At 42.9% G+C, this 16,148-nt stretch overlaps 1 protein-coding gene across 4 annotated transcripts in view; it reads left to right on the top strand.

Annotated features, from left to right (window-relative positions):
- Positions 1–3,164: 3,164 nt before the first annotated feature.
- The window catches only part of MCTP1 (multiple C2 and transmembrane domain containing 1), a 314,126-nt gene continuing 301,142 nt past the window's right edge, over positions 3,165–16,148 (top strand). For 3 of the 4 annotated variants that reach the window (XM_032205997.1, XM_032205999.1, XM_032205995.1), the window contains exon 1: positions 9,707–9,747. In XM_032205997.1, coding sequence (XP_032061888.1) covers positions 9,727–9,747 — 21 coding nt within the window. In that variant the 5' untranslated portion in view covers positions 9,707–9,726. Of the gene's footprint in view, positions 3,351–9,706; positions 9,748–16,148 lie in introns of those variants that run through there. The other variant, XM_032205996.1, reaches the window with a different exon arrangement.

Raw genomic sequence — 16,148 nt, 5'->3', positions numbered from 1 at the left:
TAAAAACCAAAATGTCCAGTTGAAGCTGTGTGTGTTCTCTTCTACTATGACAGCAGAAGTCACTGGGTGAAGATGAAGTGCCCATAAGCTGTTTATCCCTTAGTTTTTCAAAAGCATCATGTTTGTTACAATGCATCAAAGGGAAAGAAGGGACAGAAGGGAATGGGAAAGGGAAAAGGAAAGGGAAAGGGAAAGGGAAAGGGAAAGGGAAAGGGAAAGGGAAAGGGAAAGGGAAAGGGAAAGGGAAAGGGAAAGGGAAAGGGAAAGGGAAAGGGAAAGGGAAAGGGAAAGGGAAAGGGAAAGGGCTGTCCTGTCTTACCCCAAGCAGGCTGGCCCCAGCTTCAAGTACTTCTGTCATCTGGGTGCACTGGGGCAGCTACATCATGTCACCATCCATAAATACCTTCTTTGTTGTTACAAACTTAGGCCATCACATGTCATCACATCATTCAAATACTTGTACACATAACAAGGGCAATAAAACACCCTTAGTGCTCTGTCAATGTGGCCAGATTGACCAGAGATTTAGATCCATTATTTATAGAAGTTAACTTCTGCTAAGAATCTTGTTGGCCTTGTAACTTAAAATTAAAATTTTAGCTCTGCTTTTGTTTTGCTTTAGTAGAGCTAGCATGGATTTAGAAGGCCCAAGGCACTTTGATTTATTAATAATCTCCCTCAGGAGAGCTGCGTGCTGTAAACAAGCCCTGTGAGCTACTGCTCCAAACATGTCAATTATTATTATCAATCCTAATTAACGCTGAGTGGAGAAGCCAAGGTTCTCAGATCCCAAGGACTGCATACCTTGGAAGCTGCTCCCACAGGTGTCAGGACACCTTCTGCAGGCAGAACACATCCCCTGGGGCTCAGGAACAAGGTAAGTATTGCCTTTTAGGTGAAGTGCAAGAGCATAAGGCTAATGGCCATAAGCACCCAGGTATTGCCAGCAGTGGGAGTTAATTTGCAGCTCTACACGTCTCCTGATTCTCTTGCTGGAAATTCTGATCTCTAAGCCACCTCAAATCTCTCTGAAATGTCCAAGGAATTCAAAAATTATGAAAAGAAGGAAGACTGGCTGGGAGGTGGAGCAACTTCTCCTACTTCATTTTTCTCAGAAAGCAAAGGCAGCGCAGAGGCACTTTCAGGGAAGCATTGCACATCAGGAAGGAAATTATTCAAGTAAGGCAAATGCTTCTCGATGCTATATTTTCTGGAATTTCTTTGTTTCTTCTTTTTACAGCTGAGAGTGGTTTTATTAAGAAAAATAAATAAATAAAGGAGAGTATTGTGCTGCTAGCATAAATTCATTGTTTTGTTAGTGAGACTATGAACATTAGCTAACAGACTTGTCTGATGGCACAGCTGCAGATTTATCTTTGGTAAGCCAAATTTAAGCCAGTGGCCTTCAGAGTGAAAGAGGAAGCAAGAAAATACCATGAAAATTCAGAGGAGGAACATTATAAATGTTACATCGTGGGCAATTAATCAATTTGCCATTGCTTAAAGTAATCTCCTCAGTCAGGAAAAAAAAGAAAAAAAAGAAAAAAGATCAATCTGCCACGATGGCACTTCATGGCCGCGACTCATTAATGTATGCCTTCAAGTTGCAGGAACCTGCAACGTTCTTGGTAGGAGCCAATCCATCCTCATTTCTCTCACATTCATCAGAGACCTGCAAAGGCTGTGGCTCAGAGGGAATTGGCTCTTTCTGTCTGACAGGAGATTCAGAGAAAATATGTCTGGATCTGAACAAAAAATCCACAGTGAGTGTGCATCCTTCCCGGCAAGCCAAAACGCAGCATGATGCTCGCTGAAGGAAGGGGAGCCTCAGGACAGGAATGAGGAAGCAAAGGCATCCTGCACAGCTGGAAAACGGCTCCTTTCCAACTGGGGTTGTTGCATGCAAGTGGGTATTTCATAAATCATCTCTTCTGTTTGTCTTTTCGAAGCCCGTATCCAAGCAGGAGGAGTTTCAATAATAGCTGATGGGCTCTTTGCCATTGGCCATGCATCCTGAAAATTTTCACCTGCTGGGGGTAAGAGCAGTGTATACTTCTGGTTTAGGTCACTCTGTCCTTTGTGTGGTGTCACAGGGACCCCTTCCCCTCCGCCAACCCAGCAGTGCATTTTTCCATCTCCTCTGACAATCAGGGATGGTACCTGTTGTGCAAAACCTCTGCTAGAAAACACCAAGGCCAGATTTAAGAACTGTTTGAAACATACAATAAATCTGGCCAGACATAACTCTTTTTTTTTTTTTTTTTTTTTTTTTTTGAGACTTTTTTTAAACACAGCTCTCAAAAGAGCCTTCCAAAGCCTGCAGAAATTTACTGTATAACATCACAGATTATATGAAGCTGTTGTTGCAGTACTCTGATCTGAATCTTTACAAGCTCCCTGCTAGCTCGGTTAATATAAACATTTTCCATTCTTCTGCATGGGAAAAAAATGTCTATGCCAAAAAGCTCAATGCTGGTCCTGTGTTTCTGAGTCTTCTCCTGTCTTCTCCTACCAGCAGGGATTAGCCACAGCATCTTCTGTGCTTGCAGCGGCTCCAGACAGAGTCCAGTGGGAGGGAGCCCAGTGAGCTGTGAGATCCCACTGCCCTGAGATGGATGACCTCATGGAAGAGTCATTAAAGCTAATAGCTTACAGCATCATGCTTTGGCCAATAAGGCAAGGAGGAAGAAAAAAAAAAAAAAGTGTCAAAATCTTAAGAATTCCTACCAGCTTTATGTCCTAAATTTTGAGATATGGGCTTGTGTTATTTCTTATGCAGATGCCACCTGGTGCCAAACAAAGAGACAGTCTAACCACAACAGATCCCTGCCCTCTGGGGACAGCGACAGGACCCGAGGGAACGGCATGGAGCTGGGACAGGGGAGGGTCAAACTGGGGGTTAGGGAAAGGTTCTGCACCCAGAGGCTACTCCCAGCCACCTCCATCCAGGAGCAGAGCAAGGCCTGGAGGCGGGCAGGATGGGCAGCTCCGAAAGGAGCACTGCTTCACCACGGGGACTGAAACCCATCTGTAGAATGGGTGTGGAGAGACTGCTGCCATCCCTAACCACAATGTGGAGCTCCAGGGGAGCCTCAGAGGTCCTGAGGAAGCACATTACTAGGCTGCAGAGGCTGATAATACTCCAGCACGAATCACTCAGCTCTTAATAGCAGTTGTCTTCCTTGCCATCAGCTGCCTGACACAAACGCTCTTCTGCACTGAGCAGCGCTCCTTCCCACACTCCTTCCCTGCACAAGGCAGCGCGGCCTCGTATTTCATAATTATGGTGTGATAACCAAGGTTACCCTGCAAGGGACTCTAACCTGGGAGTCAATGAATGCTGCGAGATGGTGAGTTGAATTTATTTGTGTTGTTCTCTGAGTAAGCTGCTGAACAAAATGATCGGTGATGTGACTCATCTCCTGGTATCTCTATAAGTATGGATGTAATTAGTGATGTATGTCCCAGAATGCTGAATTTAAGGTCCCTTTTCTAAAATTATTATCCCTTGTAGATACAGACAAGCTGAGGACAAATTTGTCAAGTAGTTTATTTTTAATTATTATATATTTATATACCCCATGAATTATTAGCTGATTTGTGTTTTATGCATTACAGGGCACTTACCTCATTGCTACTGTTGGTCAAATAAATCATTGTTAAACCTTCTGCATGAAGAGAAATGAGACTATAAAACAGGCATGTAATTGCATAGCTGTTGAATAGGCAGCCTCTTAAATAACCAACGTGCAACCGAGATGCCTGCAATTCCTCACAAAATAAAAAGTACAGCGAAATAATGTGGAATGTATTATTATGAAGGCAGCTCAATGAGGCTATAATTTGGGTAACGCACATGGCTGTACTGATGGCTTTCTAGCTCTCAAGGCTGTAGCACTAGCAGATGGGTTGCAGCAGCGGCAGAGCGAAGGTGTGAGACCAGCCTGGGAGCCCATCCACCCCTCACAAAAGGCTCCCAAAGGCTTCTGGCCATCCCAAAATACGACTGGTGGCTCTGGGGTCAGTCACCAGCTCCTCAACATTGCTTCTCAAGAGGCACTGTCTGGGAAACAGGGAGAAGAGGCTGCAGGCAAAGGGTGGGCAACCAGAGTTGCAGGTGAGTGTGAAGGATTTGATGAAATTAACCCCAGGCATGTTCCTTGCTAAAGCCAGTAACAAATGTTTTGCAGAACAACACCAGCAATGATTTGTCAGCATTGCCTAATTGCTTCTGTCATGAATGAAATAATCCTGATGCTCTTATTAGCAGTTCCTTGATAACATCTGTCGGACAGGAGCTTTTTAAGCCATGACAAATATTGAAGGAGTTCAGCAAATGGCTCCTTCAGACCACTGCTTTGCCCAGATCTGTCTCCTGAATATTTATGTAAACCAGGCTGAAACAATAGCAGCCTTTTCCTATATCTGAGACAGCGGTCAGGCTGTCTCGCCTCACGGAGCTCCGTGTGGACTTGTTGAGCATGCTGCCCAGCACTGTTCAGTGCACACCATGTAGCAGCAGGGAAAGCTAGTGGGTACTTTCTGGGAAAACCATCCACATTGTGACCAAGACCATGGAGCTGAAAGCTGTGCTCTGGCCGTGCAGGCAGTGGTGTGGTGGTGCGGTGCTTCCCATGGCCCAGCAAAGCCAGGGGGAGGACAGAGGATGCTGGGGGCAGCTGCCTGTAAGACTGTGCAGTGCTCCACTTTCTGCAGGCAGCACAGGTGCTGCAGCTGTGCTGGACGTGAGCATCCAGATGGGAGGATTCAGCTCTGCCTCCTCAGCTGCCCTCTGGGTTCATTCCTTAGCTAGATTACTTCAGCCTCCCTGGGTTGTAAAACCCCGAGGGCTCTCATCTGGCTGGACTTTCCATACGACATGTGTCATCAAGTAGTCTTCCAGGAGCCACACGTAGGACACAACCTTCAGGAGCCGGTCCTGACCTACGTTTTGGCATGGGATCAAATCTCAAAAGCTGGAGCCAGAAACTTTGCCTCTCCACCACATGCAAAATCGAACCATTAGTGGTACAATTCCCCTCATGCTCTTATCACCACAGCAGGCTGGGGACACTTAGGTACATAACTCTCTAGAAGTGGAGATATCAAATGGATATGGGGCATTTCAAAACCTCAAGTCCTTTGAGAAAAATTGGTCTGCAATAAGGTGCAGTACATGGATTCAGCTAGCACAAAACTCTGTAACTGCAAGTACTTTCCCCATTTTACTCAGCCTCAGTCTTGTTTGCAAAGGCATGGGTAGAAATATAACTAATATTTGCAAGCACTTTGGCTGGCTCTGCCAGTTGGAAGCTGCATGTCTCTGCCTGGTCTCAAGGACAGCATAGTTTGCAAATACTTTGAATCATCCTCCCTAAGAAATGTGACTGCAGGTCTTATTTTGTGTATCACAACTGCACTCACAAATCCCCTTCCCATCACTCAACTGTGGCAGTTTTAGCACTGAGTGCAGAAAGGCCTGCATTTAGCCCTCTGCAGGGCATCCCTCTTCCCTCGTGGAGCATCCTCCTGGGTGCTCTGAAGGCAGAGACTCCCTTACTCTGGCTGCAGGCACGCTCAGAAGGTACAGACATGCTCAGAGGAACCACCAAACCTTTGAAAACCCTCTCAAAATGAAGACGCAAATAAGGATAGCCAAAAAGGATAGCCAAAGCAGAGGCTCAGAGTATGTTTAGTGTCTGGGTTTGGGCAGTTGTGCATAGAGCACCAGGAGATGTTCGTGCCATGGGCTGGCATACCAGCTGCTCTGCACCTCTGCCCACCTGCTGAAGCACCAAGACCATCCTTCAGCACTCAAGTGTCAGGTTCAACAGTTTTGGGTGGGCTTTCAGCAGGCCCACGACCCATTCTGGATGTTTCTCAGAGCAGGACACTGTTTGTGTTGACTTTTTTCCTAAGCCTTAATGAGCACTGCCCAACCCACCGTTGTGTGGAACCGGGGCTGATTTCCCAGGGAAATTTCAAATCCAGCAGTAAAAATCTTTGCTTTGTCTGGCTGAGGATGCCAGCAGGGATGATCACCCAGCAAGGAACAAGTGCAGCTTTCCAGGCAGTACCGTTGTGAAAATAAACAGTGAGGCCCCTGCATCCCAGGGCTGCCAATCCAGCAGAAACGTTTGCTTTTGAAGAGCAGCAGTGGAAAGTTTTATTAGGCAGTGTAAACACGGCAAAACATGCTGGCTGACATCCAGTAGGTCATGTCAAAGAGGAGAATGTCCAGACTGGCAATATACTGATAAATAATCATAGCCAAAAATCACATATACCAGGAAGAAATCTGGTTCTCAGAGACACGGACACAACCTTCTCAAAATCACCATGCTTGCATCAGTGTTATCAAAACCAACATTTTTGTCCAAAAATTTCTAACAGTGTTGTCAATACTGTATCAACTTATATAAAAAAAGTATAAAAAGAGTTAGATCGAATAATAAACATTTTCTCAATGTTATTAATGAGAAATCCAAGTAAATAACTGTAATACACTCTGTCTGTCTGTAGGGCACTATCTGTGCTGTGTCATGAATTATAAATGCACAAATTAAGGCAGACAGTGTGCACTGTTACTGCTTCATATGAAAAGAAGTAGTAAAAGGCTTCTGTAATTCTGAAGTCTGAGTCAGTACTGCATGTGTAGTACCTACTTAGGCAGCAGCACTTTAGTGTGCAAGTTCTCACTTCCAAAAAGGGTTTTAAATGTACAGACACCCGCAGAGCAGCAGAGCAGGTCTTCCTGCACACATACACAGTAGCACGGAGTTCTCCCCTCTGGCAGCAGCAACCCAGAGTCTCAGGAAAACCATGGACTGAGCACTACCGAGGGATCACCCTGTAGGATGAAACTGGTATTTTTTTTCTCCCCTTTTCTTCTGAAGCTTCACAGTTAGTCATACAAATCCTAACCCCGCACGGGCAGAGCTCCAGCAGCAATTGCCAAGGAAACCAGGGTGCTACAAACACCCAAACACCCAAATGCCTCCGAACGGCCTCCCCCGACAGCCAGCAGCCAGTTTGCAACTTCACGGGGCAGCTCAGGAGAGCAGAAGGCAAACCACAGACAGGCCTGCTGACACATCCCCAAGGCACTTGTCCCCTGGCAGTGGGCAGAGTGCTCTACACTGAAATCAGACCCGTTCGGTGCATGAACTTGCCTGTGTAGCATGTTGCCACCGGGCAGGGGGGTCAGCAGCTCCCTGTGGGCTGGCAGTGGCTGCGCTGTGTTTGCCCTTGTCTCCAGGAAACCCCAGTTCCTGTTCCGAGGAGGCAGTGAGATGGGGGTTGGCAGCTGGATGTCTCCTGTATGCCCTGCTCAAGTGATGGCCTCTTGTTCCTGGCCAGGATGCTTGGTGGGGCCGAGGGGCTGCAGCTCCCCAGCCTGGTGAACCTTCCTGTGCTGTCCTCCCACCCTGCCCCTCCACAGGGGGCTTGGCCCCGTTTCTGGCGGTCCCTGTGGCTCTGTCTGAGGTCTCTGATAAGTGCTGTATTTGGCCTCTGCCCAGGAAAACTCCGCTGCAGAGGGGTGTCCTTCGAGGGAAACACGTGAGTCATTTCTCCAAGTGAAGCATGCAGCCGCGGGTGAATAATTTCTGAGTGACTCAGGGAGCACACTGGCACAACTGCAGATGGCTTCCCTAAGAAACATCACAGAGGGCTGTGTAAGATGCCACAGGCACCTCTGCCGGCCATATTTCTGTTCTGCTGGTCATCGTGGTGCCAAGAGCGTGCCCACCATCACCCGCATTTCCAGGGGGGACGGGGAAATGCAGGCCACAGCCAGTGTGAGTGAGGTGGGTGTCCAAGAACCAAAAAAGGTTGCTGTTTCTGTGTGAAGTGTTGCACGTGGGGATGCTGGTGGGTTGTAAGGGATAGGCTGTGCCTACACGGCTCCTTGTCAGCACCAGGAGTTATTGGTGAAATCAGCTGGTGCTTTGCTTGTGTTACGCAGCATGGATGTGCAGGGCACAACAGAGGACTGAGCATGTCAAGGTGCAAAACACAAAACACAGTCCCCCTCCTTTTTGCTGACACTTCTGCAAATAGAAAATGACTGAGATTTTTTACAAACATATGTCAAAAGCAAGTGTTGAATATGTAAGAAGCTAAAAGGCCCTTAAGGAAATATCTCTGTACATAGGCAGTATTTTAGCCTGAGAACACAGCCTACAAATGAATTTAAGTCCTTCTGTGACACTGCAAAGAATCATGAAATGCCAGCTGGGTGGCTCCAACAGGGCAGCCAAAACAGCTCCACAGCTCCTGGCAGCTCTCTGCAGCTCTGCTCTGACCCACGAAATCAGCTCACCAGGGTGTCTGGAGGCTTCCTCACACTGAATTTGGGAAGAGGAGAGGGTCCTACCTCACTGCACACACTGTGGGAAAGGCGATGTGAAAAGCATCCTCTTCGCTGAAATAAAAGTGTGCTCTGACTCCACCGGGGCAGTTTCATAGTACCTGTTTCTGCCCAGAGGAAATTAATGGCATAGTGTCATTAATTTTGCCATTAATTTGGATACAAGGGAATAAAATCCAAAATCAACCACAACAGATTAATCACTGTTGCATTAAGGGGTGTAACCAAGTAACCTTTAGGGGTCCAGTCGGATTCAGAGTACTGAACTACCACAGTCACAGATTCACCAATAACGTACATGTATAACCACCCTTACTCTAGTCACATTTAATGAGAACTATCATGACTAGGAACAATGCAATCAAGTGCAATTTATTACAGCAACAGGTACACAGGTTCTTTGGATTACCGGGGATAGTTACTGTCTGCAAAAGCAAGCTAGCATGCATGAAATACACAGGTGACACAGGTGTGCAGCCTGGAAATTAACATGTTAAAAGACACAAAGACTCTAGAGAGATTTCTAAGTTTCTGTGCAGACACATGATATAACCAAGTGTTCAAATCTCACCCAAAGGCATCCCAATGGGGGGGAAGTTAGGCTCAGCTTGTCGACTGTTCCCAGGCATTAGGAGGTCCTCAGGATGGTCCTAACGATGGTATCTTCCCTAACATCCCCTCTCTCTTAGGCCAATTTATATTATTTTCTATCTTTTAGGTGGAGCTTGAGTGGCTCTAGTCAAGCATTTCTTAGTTATGATTGGTGAAAAGATCTCCCGTCTCCGTTTAAAATAATAGGCTTTGAGGAATTCAGAGCGCATGCTCTGTGTGGGGTGGTCGCACCTTGGAGGCGGGTAGCTTTTGGGATGGAGGTGTGTTTTGGTATTATAATGATATTATAATGGGCAAAAGTACACTAGGGTACAGCATTTGTCAAAACATGACAGGTCCAGGGTAGCAAAAAGTGCAGCTTATCGGTCTTGGTGTGCACAAGAACAATCGAGTCCCCACCTGGTACAGAGCCTAGCCGTGGTGTCTCCACTCCACCCTACGCTCTGTACTGTTCCTTAGAGCTAGCACACCAGGTTCCCCCAGCACGATAGTATCTAAGGTTGGAAGCCTAGCGGAACGCTCAGGTAATACAGCTACGCCCTACCCTGAAAGCCTCTTCAATGCTGTACATTTTCTTTAAAATGTGAATGTTAGTTTTATTTTCCTAGTTACTTTAGGCAATTGCACCACAATCACTTCAAATCTGTCCTGTCCTGTCTCCATGGTGCTCCTTTCCTCCATACAAAATATCCCCTCCTAGAACACCCAGAGGAAGAACTCCATACACCCTGTATCAGTTGCTGATGGAATGGAACATCCTAGAGGTGAGGATATTGCTTGTTTTACCAACCAAACAGAAGGATAGTTATTATTACAAACCTTGGTTCATTGAATACCAAAGCTTGTGAACAGAAAATATGTCAGAAAACTGAATTAATTGCCAAATAAAGAAATAAATAAAGGAAAAAACAAACAAACAAACAAACAAACAAAACATGTTTTAAACAAGGATTTAAAATGCACATTTCCAGAATCTCTGTGCACCTCTGCAGTTAACAGAAGGTTTAATCCACTTCTCAGGCAGGAAATACGTAAGTATATAATAGGCCCCTTTCACAGTAACAACACCTTGCAGAAGTGTAAGAAATAATGGCCAGCAGGTGTGGTTGACATGAGGAACATGTCAATTGACAGTGAGAAGTGGTTGACATGAGAAAGGCCGTTAAAGCAATCATCTCAAAAACTAAGAGCCAGAGCAGAAGCTCTCAGTTTCAGCCAGTGGCTTACTCTAAATTACTTAACACACTTAATTTCTTTCTTTGACTATCAGAAAAGGAGGAAATTTATTTTATTTTATTTTATTTTATTTTATTTTATTTTATTTTATTTTATTTTATTTTATTTTATTTTATTTTATTTTATTTTATTTTATTTTATTTTATTTTATTTTAATTTTTGTTCCTGGTTCTCTACATGTGTAATAAAGAGCTGTGTTACCAACCCAACTACATCTTGGTGACAAAACAAACAAAGAAAGAAGCAAACAAACAAACAAACAAAAAACAAAAACAAACAAAAAAAAAAAAAACATAAAGAGTACTGAACACAGAAAACTATCCAAAATATTATATATATATAATATATATGTATATTATATACATGTATAATATATATATACAGGTATAATGTATATACATATAATATTTTTGTTTTGAAGAGAATAGAGGAGAAGGAGTAACTGAAAATAGTTATAAATAGTACTGCAACAGCTTATTGGCAATATTGTTTTCTGAATTTTTGTCGGGGAATGACCTTGATAAGCATTAGGTGATCCGCAGACATTTGAGCTTTCCAGAATGTGCCCTTACCTTGTGACTCTGAATGGATCCCACAGCTTTGGAGAACATTTGCCACAGCATACAGAGAGAAGTGAAGATCAGGAAATCCTGACTGCCTGAACAAAATAAAAAATTGAAGTGAGTTATTATGATAAGAAATTATTTATAGAACTGGTCTCTCTTTCATGCGAAAGTTTTTATTGCTCAAATCAAGCCATGGAAAATCTTTTCCCAAGCAAAAGAATTAGGAGAAGAAATGAATCACAAAGAAGTTAAACTGAAAAGACATTAAGTTACATTGGAAAATGTAGATAAACATCTTCCTTATGTTACTTCTAAATAGTTGTAGTAAGAGCTTAAATATACAATTCACATGAGTTATTGTAATACATTGTTACAGAGACATCATCTTGTAAAAAAAAAAAAAAAAAATGAAGAAAAATCCAAACTTGTGCTGGGTTCCATAAGCAGATTTTTGTAGCCCTTCCCAAGAGGTGAAGTAAAATAACAAATACCACTGAGAACTTACTTTAAATTTACATGCATTGGAAAACATTTAAGTTCTGCAGTGTTTAACTGTTAATATCCTGATATTAGGATAAATACTATTGAAATAAGATGAATCAGTCTATTCTAAAGCAGGTAAGATAAAAGACAAAGTGGTAGAGTCCTTGATATCTTAATTTAGCTACTGAAACACACAGTTTTTGGATACCTGGCTCAGGGTGGCACCCAAACCACTGGGCTGGACAGGTAGCTCTCCATGCTCCCCACACATCATTCTGTGGTGCCAACCTTTAAAAAGTGGAATTAGAGATAGCTACAAGTGCCAGCAGTTATGGAGATGGTCCAGCACAGTGTCTCGCAGCGTAACCCTCCATGGGGGCATTCAGGGCCTTTTGAAAGTCTTGCCCTTGGCCCTTTCCTGTGTCTGAGGCACTTCTGCTCATGCCTTCCTGGCTGGTGGGAAAGAGCAGCAGGGCAATTGCAGCTCACCACTGCTAGTTTCAGCGGTGCTGGGTGACACTAAAGCTGGCAGATCGTTTTGTGGAGGCCTCTCCCCAGGTTTGGGCTTGCTGTCCCTCCATGGAGAGCATGAGGGAAGGGCTCCCCGTGCCTGGCGCTGCCCTGCAACAGCACAGCCATCGCTCCCTCCCAGCACAAGGTGGAGATGAAGGCTGATCTCCGTGGTGTGTGTTACAAGCTGTGTTTTCAGACAGATGGACTCCCACAAATCGTGTACCTTGGGGAGCTCTCGGGGGGCCTGGCAGAGCTGTGTGATCACCATGTGCTTGTGAAGGCAGCCCTGCAAGCCCAGCATGGCAGGCACAGCGCGATATATTTAGTTTGGGGATGAACAGATGGGTTGTTTGCTCTGCGCCCGTACGTGCTGGGTTCCCACAATGGGAAAAGAAGGCATGTCTCGTCTAGACAGGGTTTAAATGGGGGCAGGGAGGATTCTCCTAAAAGAGCTGCTTGACTTTTCCCATTCCATATTTTCACTGGTGGCATATTTCTCACAGAAAGGTAGGCTGCTCTTAAATCAGGTTTTTGGATGCTTTCTGTTGACTGCAACTTTTCTCAATCATATCATTGTGTTCTGCATAATTAGATAGTCTACTGCCATGTATGGCATCCTTTCATCTTTTTTTTCTACTCTTTCCAGCATGTTATTCTATGCTGTTTTGCTCAGTATGTGAACTATGTGCAATTCCTTCACTGTAGATGGTTCAATACTCCGTAAGGTCCGTAGGAAGCCCAAAAGTATGGTTAGCACAGGTAACTTGGAGGTGGAAGCGAGTTTTGTGCCAAATGTGACACAAAGAAGAGAATACTGCAGAAAGATATTGAGGGATTGAGTTAAAATTGATGGCTAGTTTAATTTTGTGACTTTTTTAGTACAGCTCTGCATAGGAGTAGCTGGCTGTCAGACAAGAAGAAAGAAAGAGGCAAGAGTGGTATAGAAAAGAAGAGGGACTGTTGGTGGCAACTGTGGTGGGGCTGGTCTAGGCTCCATCATCTGTTTCAGTCCCAAACACCCCAAAGCCATCAGGAGCCACCAACACCAGTGCTGGCAGCAGAGATGAGGACCCTGGAGAAACCCTTGGCAGGAAATACCAGAAAGAATCATTCACATGAGAATCATTAGTGTGCAGCTTGTGATCACTTTGTGATCACTTAAGAGATTGGGGTGAGAGCTACAAAAACTTACAGATCCTCTTTTTTTTTTTTTTTTTTTAATCAAATGTACTACTTGCATCAGAATAGCATCAGGCTTTTCAGCTGTTCCAAAGGAAGAGACTGCTTTTGGCTTCAGCAAGAAGCGGGCCATTACTGCAGACCTGCTTTGTGAACTCAAACTTAATTATTTTTTTCACATTCTGAATGCAATTAAAATAATTGCTGTTTTTATCTCAATGTAAAATATGGTAATTCTTGCTTCTGTAAGCAAAAAACATGACAGTCTCTTATAATTGAACGTGCTGAGCTAAAAAGATTAATGTACCAAGAATACAAATATGGAGTGTGTCAGTGGGAGCAAAGATGATACAATAGCAGGTTGTAAATGTGCACATATATTCAAACAGTGTAAAATGCAAAATCTTGGCATGTTAAGCACTTAATAATCCAGGTCAATGTATGTTAAAACCTTTACAAGACAAAAATAATAATACCAATATTCTCATGCACAAGATGATGAGTTTAGTGTGATGTGCTGTTTTATTGTTTTTTATTTGTCAAATGACTAGACTGTTATTCCAATTCAATTTTATGGTTCCTATCTGAAGGATATTAGTTCTGCATAAGTAGGATATGTTGCTTCAATTGTCTTTGCAGGACATATAGTCATGATATTTTTCAATGATAAGCACTATGGAACTATTTATTAAATTTAGTGAATTAAATTAAATACAGATATAACTGTTTTATCCCATGATTAAATTATGTACAGACTTATACTGCATATAAAACATAGTAAAGCCCAGGTTTAACTACACACAGTTTAATGTAACAAACAATTCAAGCAATTTTGCTAATGCTTCTCTTTATTTGGTAGGATTAACATGCACTTTGTAAGCAACTTAAGCAACTTGGCCTCAGTAACTTTTTTATTTATTTATTTATTTGTCACCTACCTGACTCCTCTGAAGGGGTAGTTTACCTGAGGTAGGTTACATGTTATTGTCAGGGAAATATCTTTATGCTTTTGCATTAATGCAACCTGTATGGCACAGAATTTGCTTGGACTCTGGTCTTTTGCAGATATCAGTAATTTATTCTACTCTGTTTCTATTTTTTTACCTCTTTACTTTTTTCACTATAAAGGTGTTGTAAATTCTCTTTGGAAATATAAAAGATAAGCAAGACCTGTTTCTTTATGGAATGAGGACTGTAAATATTTACATTTTTTTAGAAATATGAAATTACTAAGTAATTAATTAAGGTTCCACCTATTTTTAGCATTTTTATTCTAATGATAGGATACTTTTTGAAAGATAAAATTGCATAACAACTTTTGGGAAAGATCTTAAAAATATATATATAAAATAAGAAGAGCATATACATTTTGGGGTATGTGTCAAGCCACTAGATCACCTACAGTCTTCCGTTGGTCAACAGTCTTGGGTCTGCAGTAAGTGGGATGAAAAACGATTTCTGCACCATGAGCTCTCAGAAGCGAAATCTCTTCTGATTGACATTTGAGACAAAGAGATTAAGAAAGAAAATACATTTTGTAGAAAGAAAACTTAATGTGTTTATATTTTATAGTCTCACTTTAACTTGGATTCTTTCTAAGTTTGCTCTTCCAGCAGCACAGGCTGCTGTTTCTGCATTTCTTTTCTCACAGAAATAATTTCACTTTCCTAGCTTCATGTATCTCTTAAAATAAATAAATAAATAAATAAATAAATGATGAAAACTGCTCAGTATCAGCAGCTGTAATGCTGATGATATAGAAAAAAACAACTTAGCTGCCAACCTTGCCAACCTGGGTTACTCCTACAAGAACAACTACTGCAGCTATTCCTGGGATCACATGTGTGCAGCAGGGAGGATATATTTGGTAGAGTGCCACAAAAGACCTCACAAAAGACAAATCCACATGTCATCAGTGGAAGCACTCTGTCATGAGTATGAGAATTGCATGTAAGATATAATAAAGGTGTAATCCCACATTAGTGATGCAGTAATATTGTTACACAGATTGTTTAAAACCCCCAAACTATTTGAATACGCTATTTTGTTGCCAGTCCTACAAGCATAACTAATCCAGCAGAATATTGTAGCAATGATTTATCAATCTCTATTTGCACGAGTATAATCAACACTGAACATATCAGCCTGAAGGTCTGAAAATTATCAAAGCAGTTAAAGCATATAACAGGAATGTCCTAGGAGCTCTAAAATAAGCCACCTTTCCTGTGGTCCCCATTCCTGTACAAAATTACTTGCTGTTCCAGCCTCCTCTAGGCAGTGGAAGACACCCTTTGCAATGCCGCCATGCAGAGGTGTTTGGGTCCCTTTCACAAAACCTGGTCCCTCACCACCTCTGCCAAGTCCTTATGGCTCGTGGTGGCCAGGGAGAGTGCAACAGGCCTGGACAGGTGCTCAGCAGACACCCCTGGTGATGAGAGAGGGAGAGATGCTAGACCCACACATGGCAGGATGAGGATATCTTTTCTTCAAGGTGTTTCCTGTGTGTTTTAACTAAGATGCTGTTTACTTCAACAGCTGAATATTTTAGCCCTACTATTTAGTGTGAGACTGGTGTCTGGATTATTTTAGAAACGTGTGGCTTACAGTGATGGAGGCAAGATTGTCTTAAGGGTGATCCCCTCTTTGGTTGAAACTCATCTTTATCTCTGTTATTTCTTGGAGAAATTCAGTGAAAGCATGAGGCAGCTAAATATAAACTCTAATGATAAATGACTGTCTTGAGAGCCATGGAGAAGAGCAATTAACACAGTTTAAAGCTTAGAATAATAAAAGTATGAAATTGTCTCCATAGAATGAGAGAAAGGACATGTAGTCATGTTCCTCTGAAGTGTCTTGAGACACAAAACATCTTAAAATGAAAGAGCCCTTTTTGATTAGTGGAAAAACAGCAGGACTTGGCTCAGAGAAAGCTATCTTGCAATGAAATTGAAGAAAGCAATTTGGCTAAGAGCTGAGGGTAGAAATCAAATATATTTGGCTCAAATACTTTTCAGTCAAAAAATATAGAGTGTTTTGTTGCCAGTAGGGTAAAACAGATTTGATGAAAACTGGCACAGAGTACAGGATGAAAAAGAGCTCGAAGAAAGATGAAAGACAGTCGAACGTAGGAACATTGCCTAGACCTCAGCAACGTGAAAACAGTGAAAGCTGCCAAAATACAGGGGAAC

The sequence above is a fragment of the Aythya fuligula genome, chromosome Z, assembly GCF_009819795.1.
Source record: "Aythya fuligula isolate bAytFul2 chromosome Z, bAytFul2.pri, whole genome shotgun sequence".
NCBI classification, from domain to species: domain Eukaryota; kingdom Metazoa; phylum Chordata; class Aves; order Anseriformes; family Anatidae; genus Aythya; species Aythya fuligula.
The sequence above is the reverse complement of the archived record's forward strand: the minus strand, read 5'-3'. Positions and strand labels throughout refer to the sequence as shown.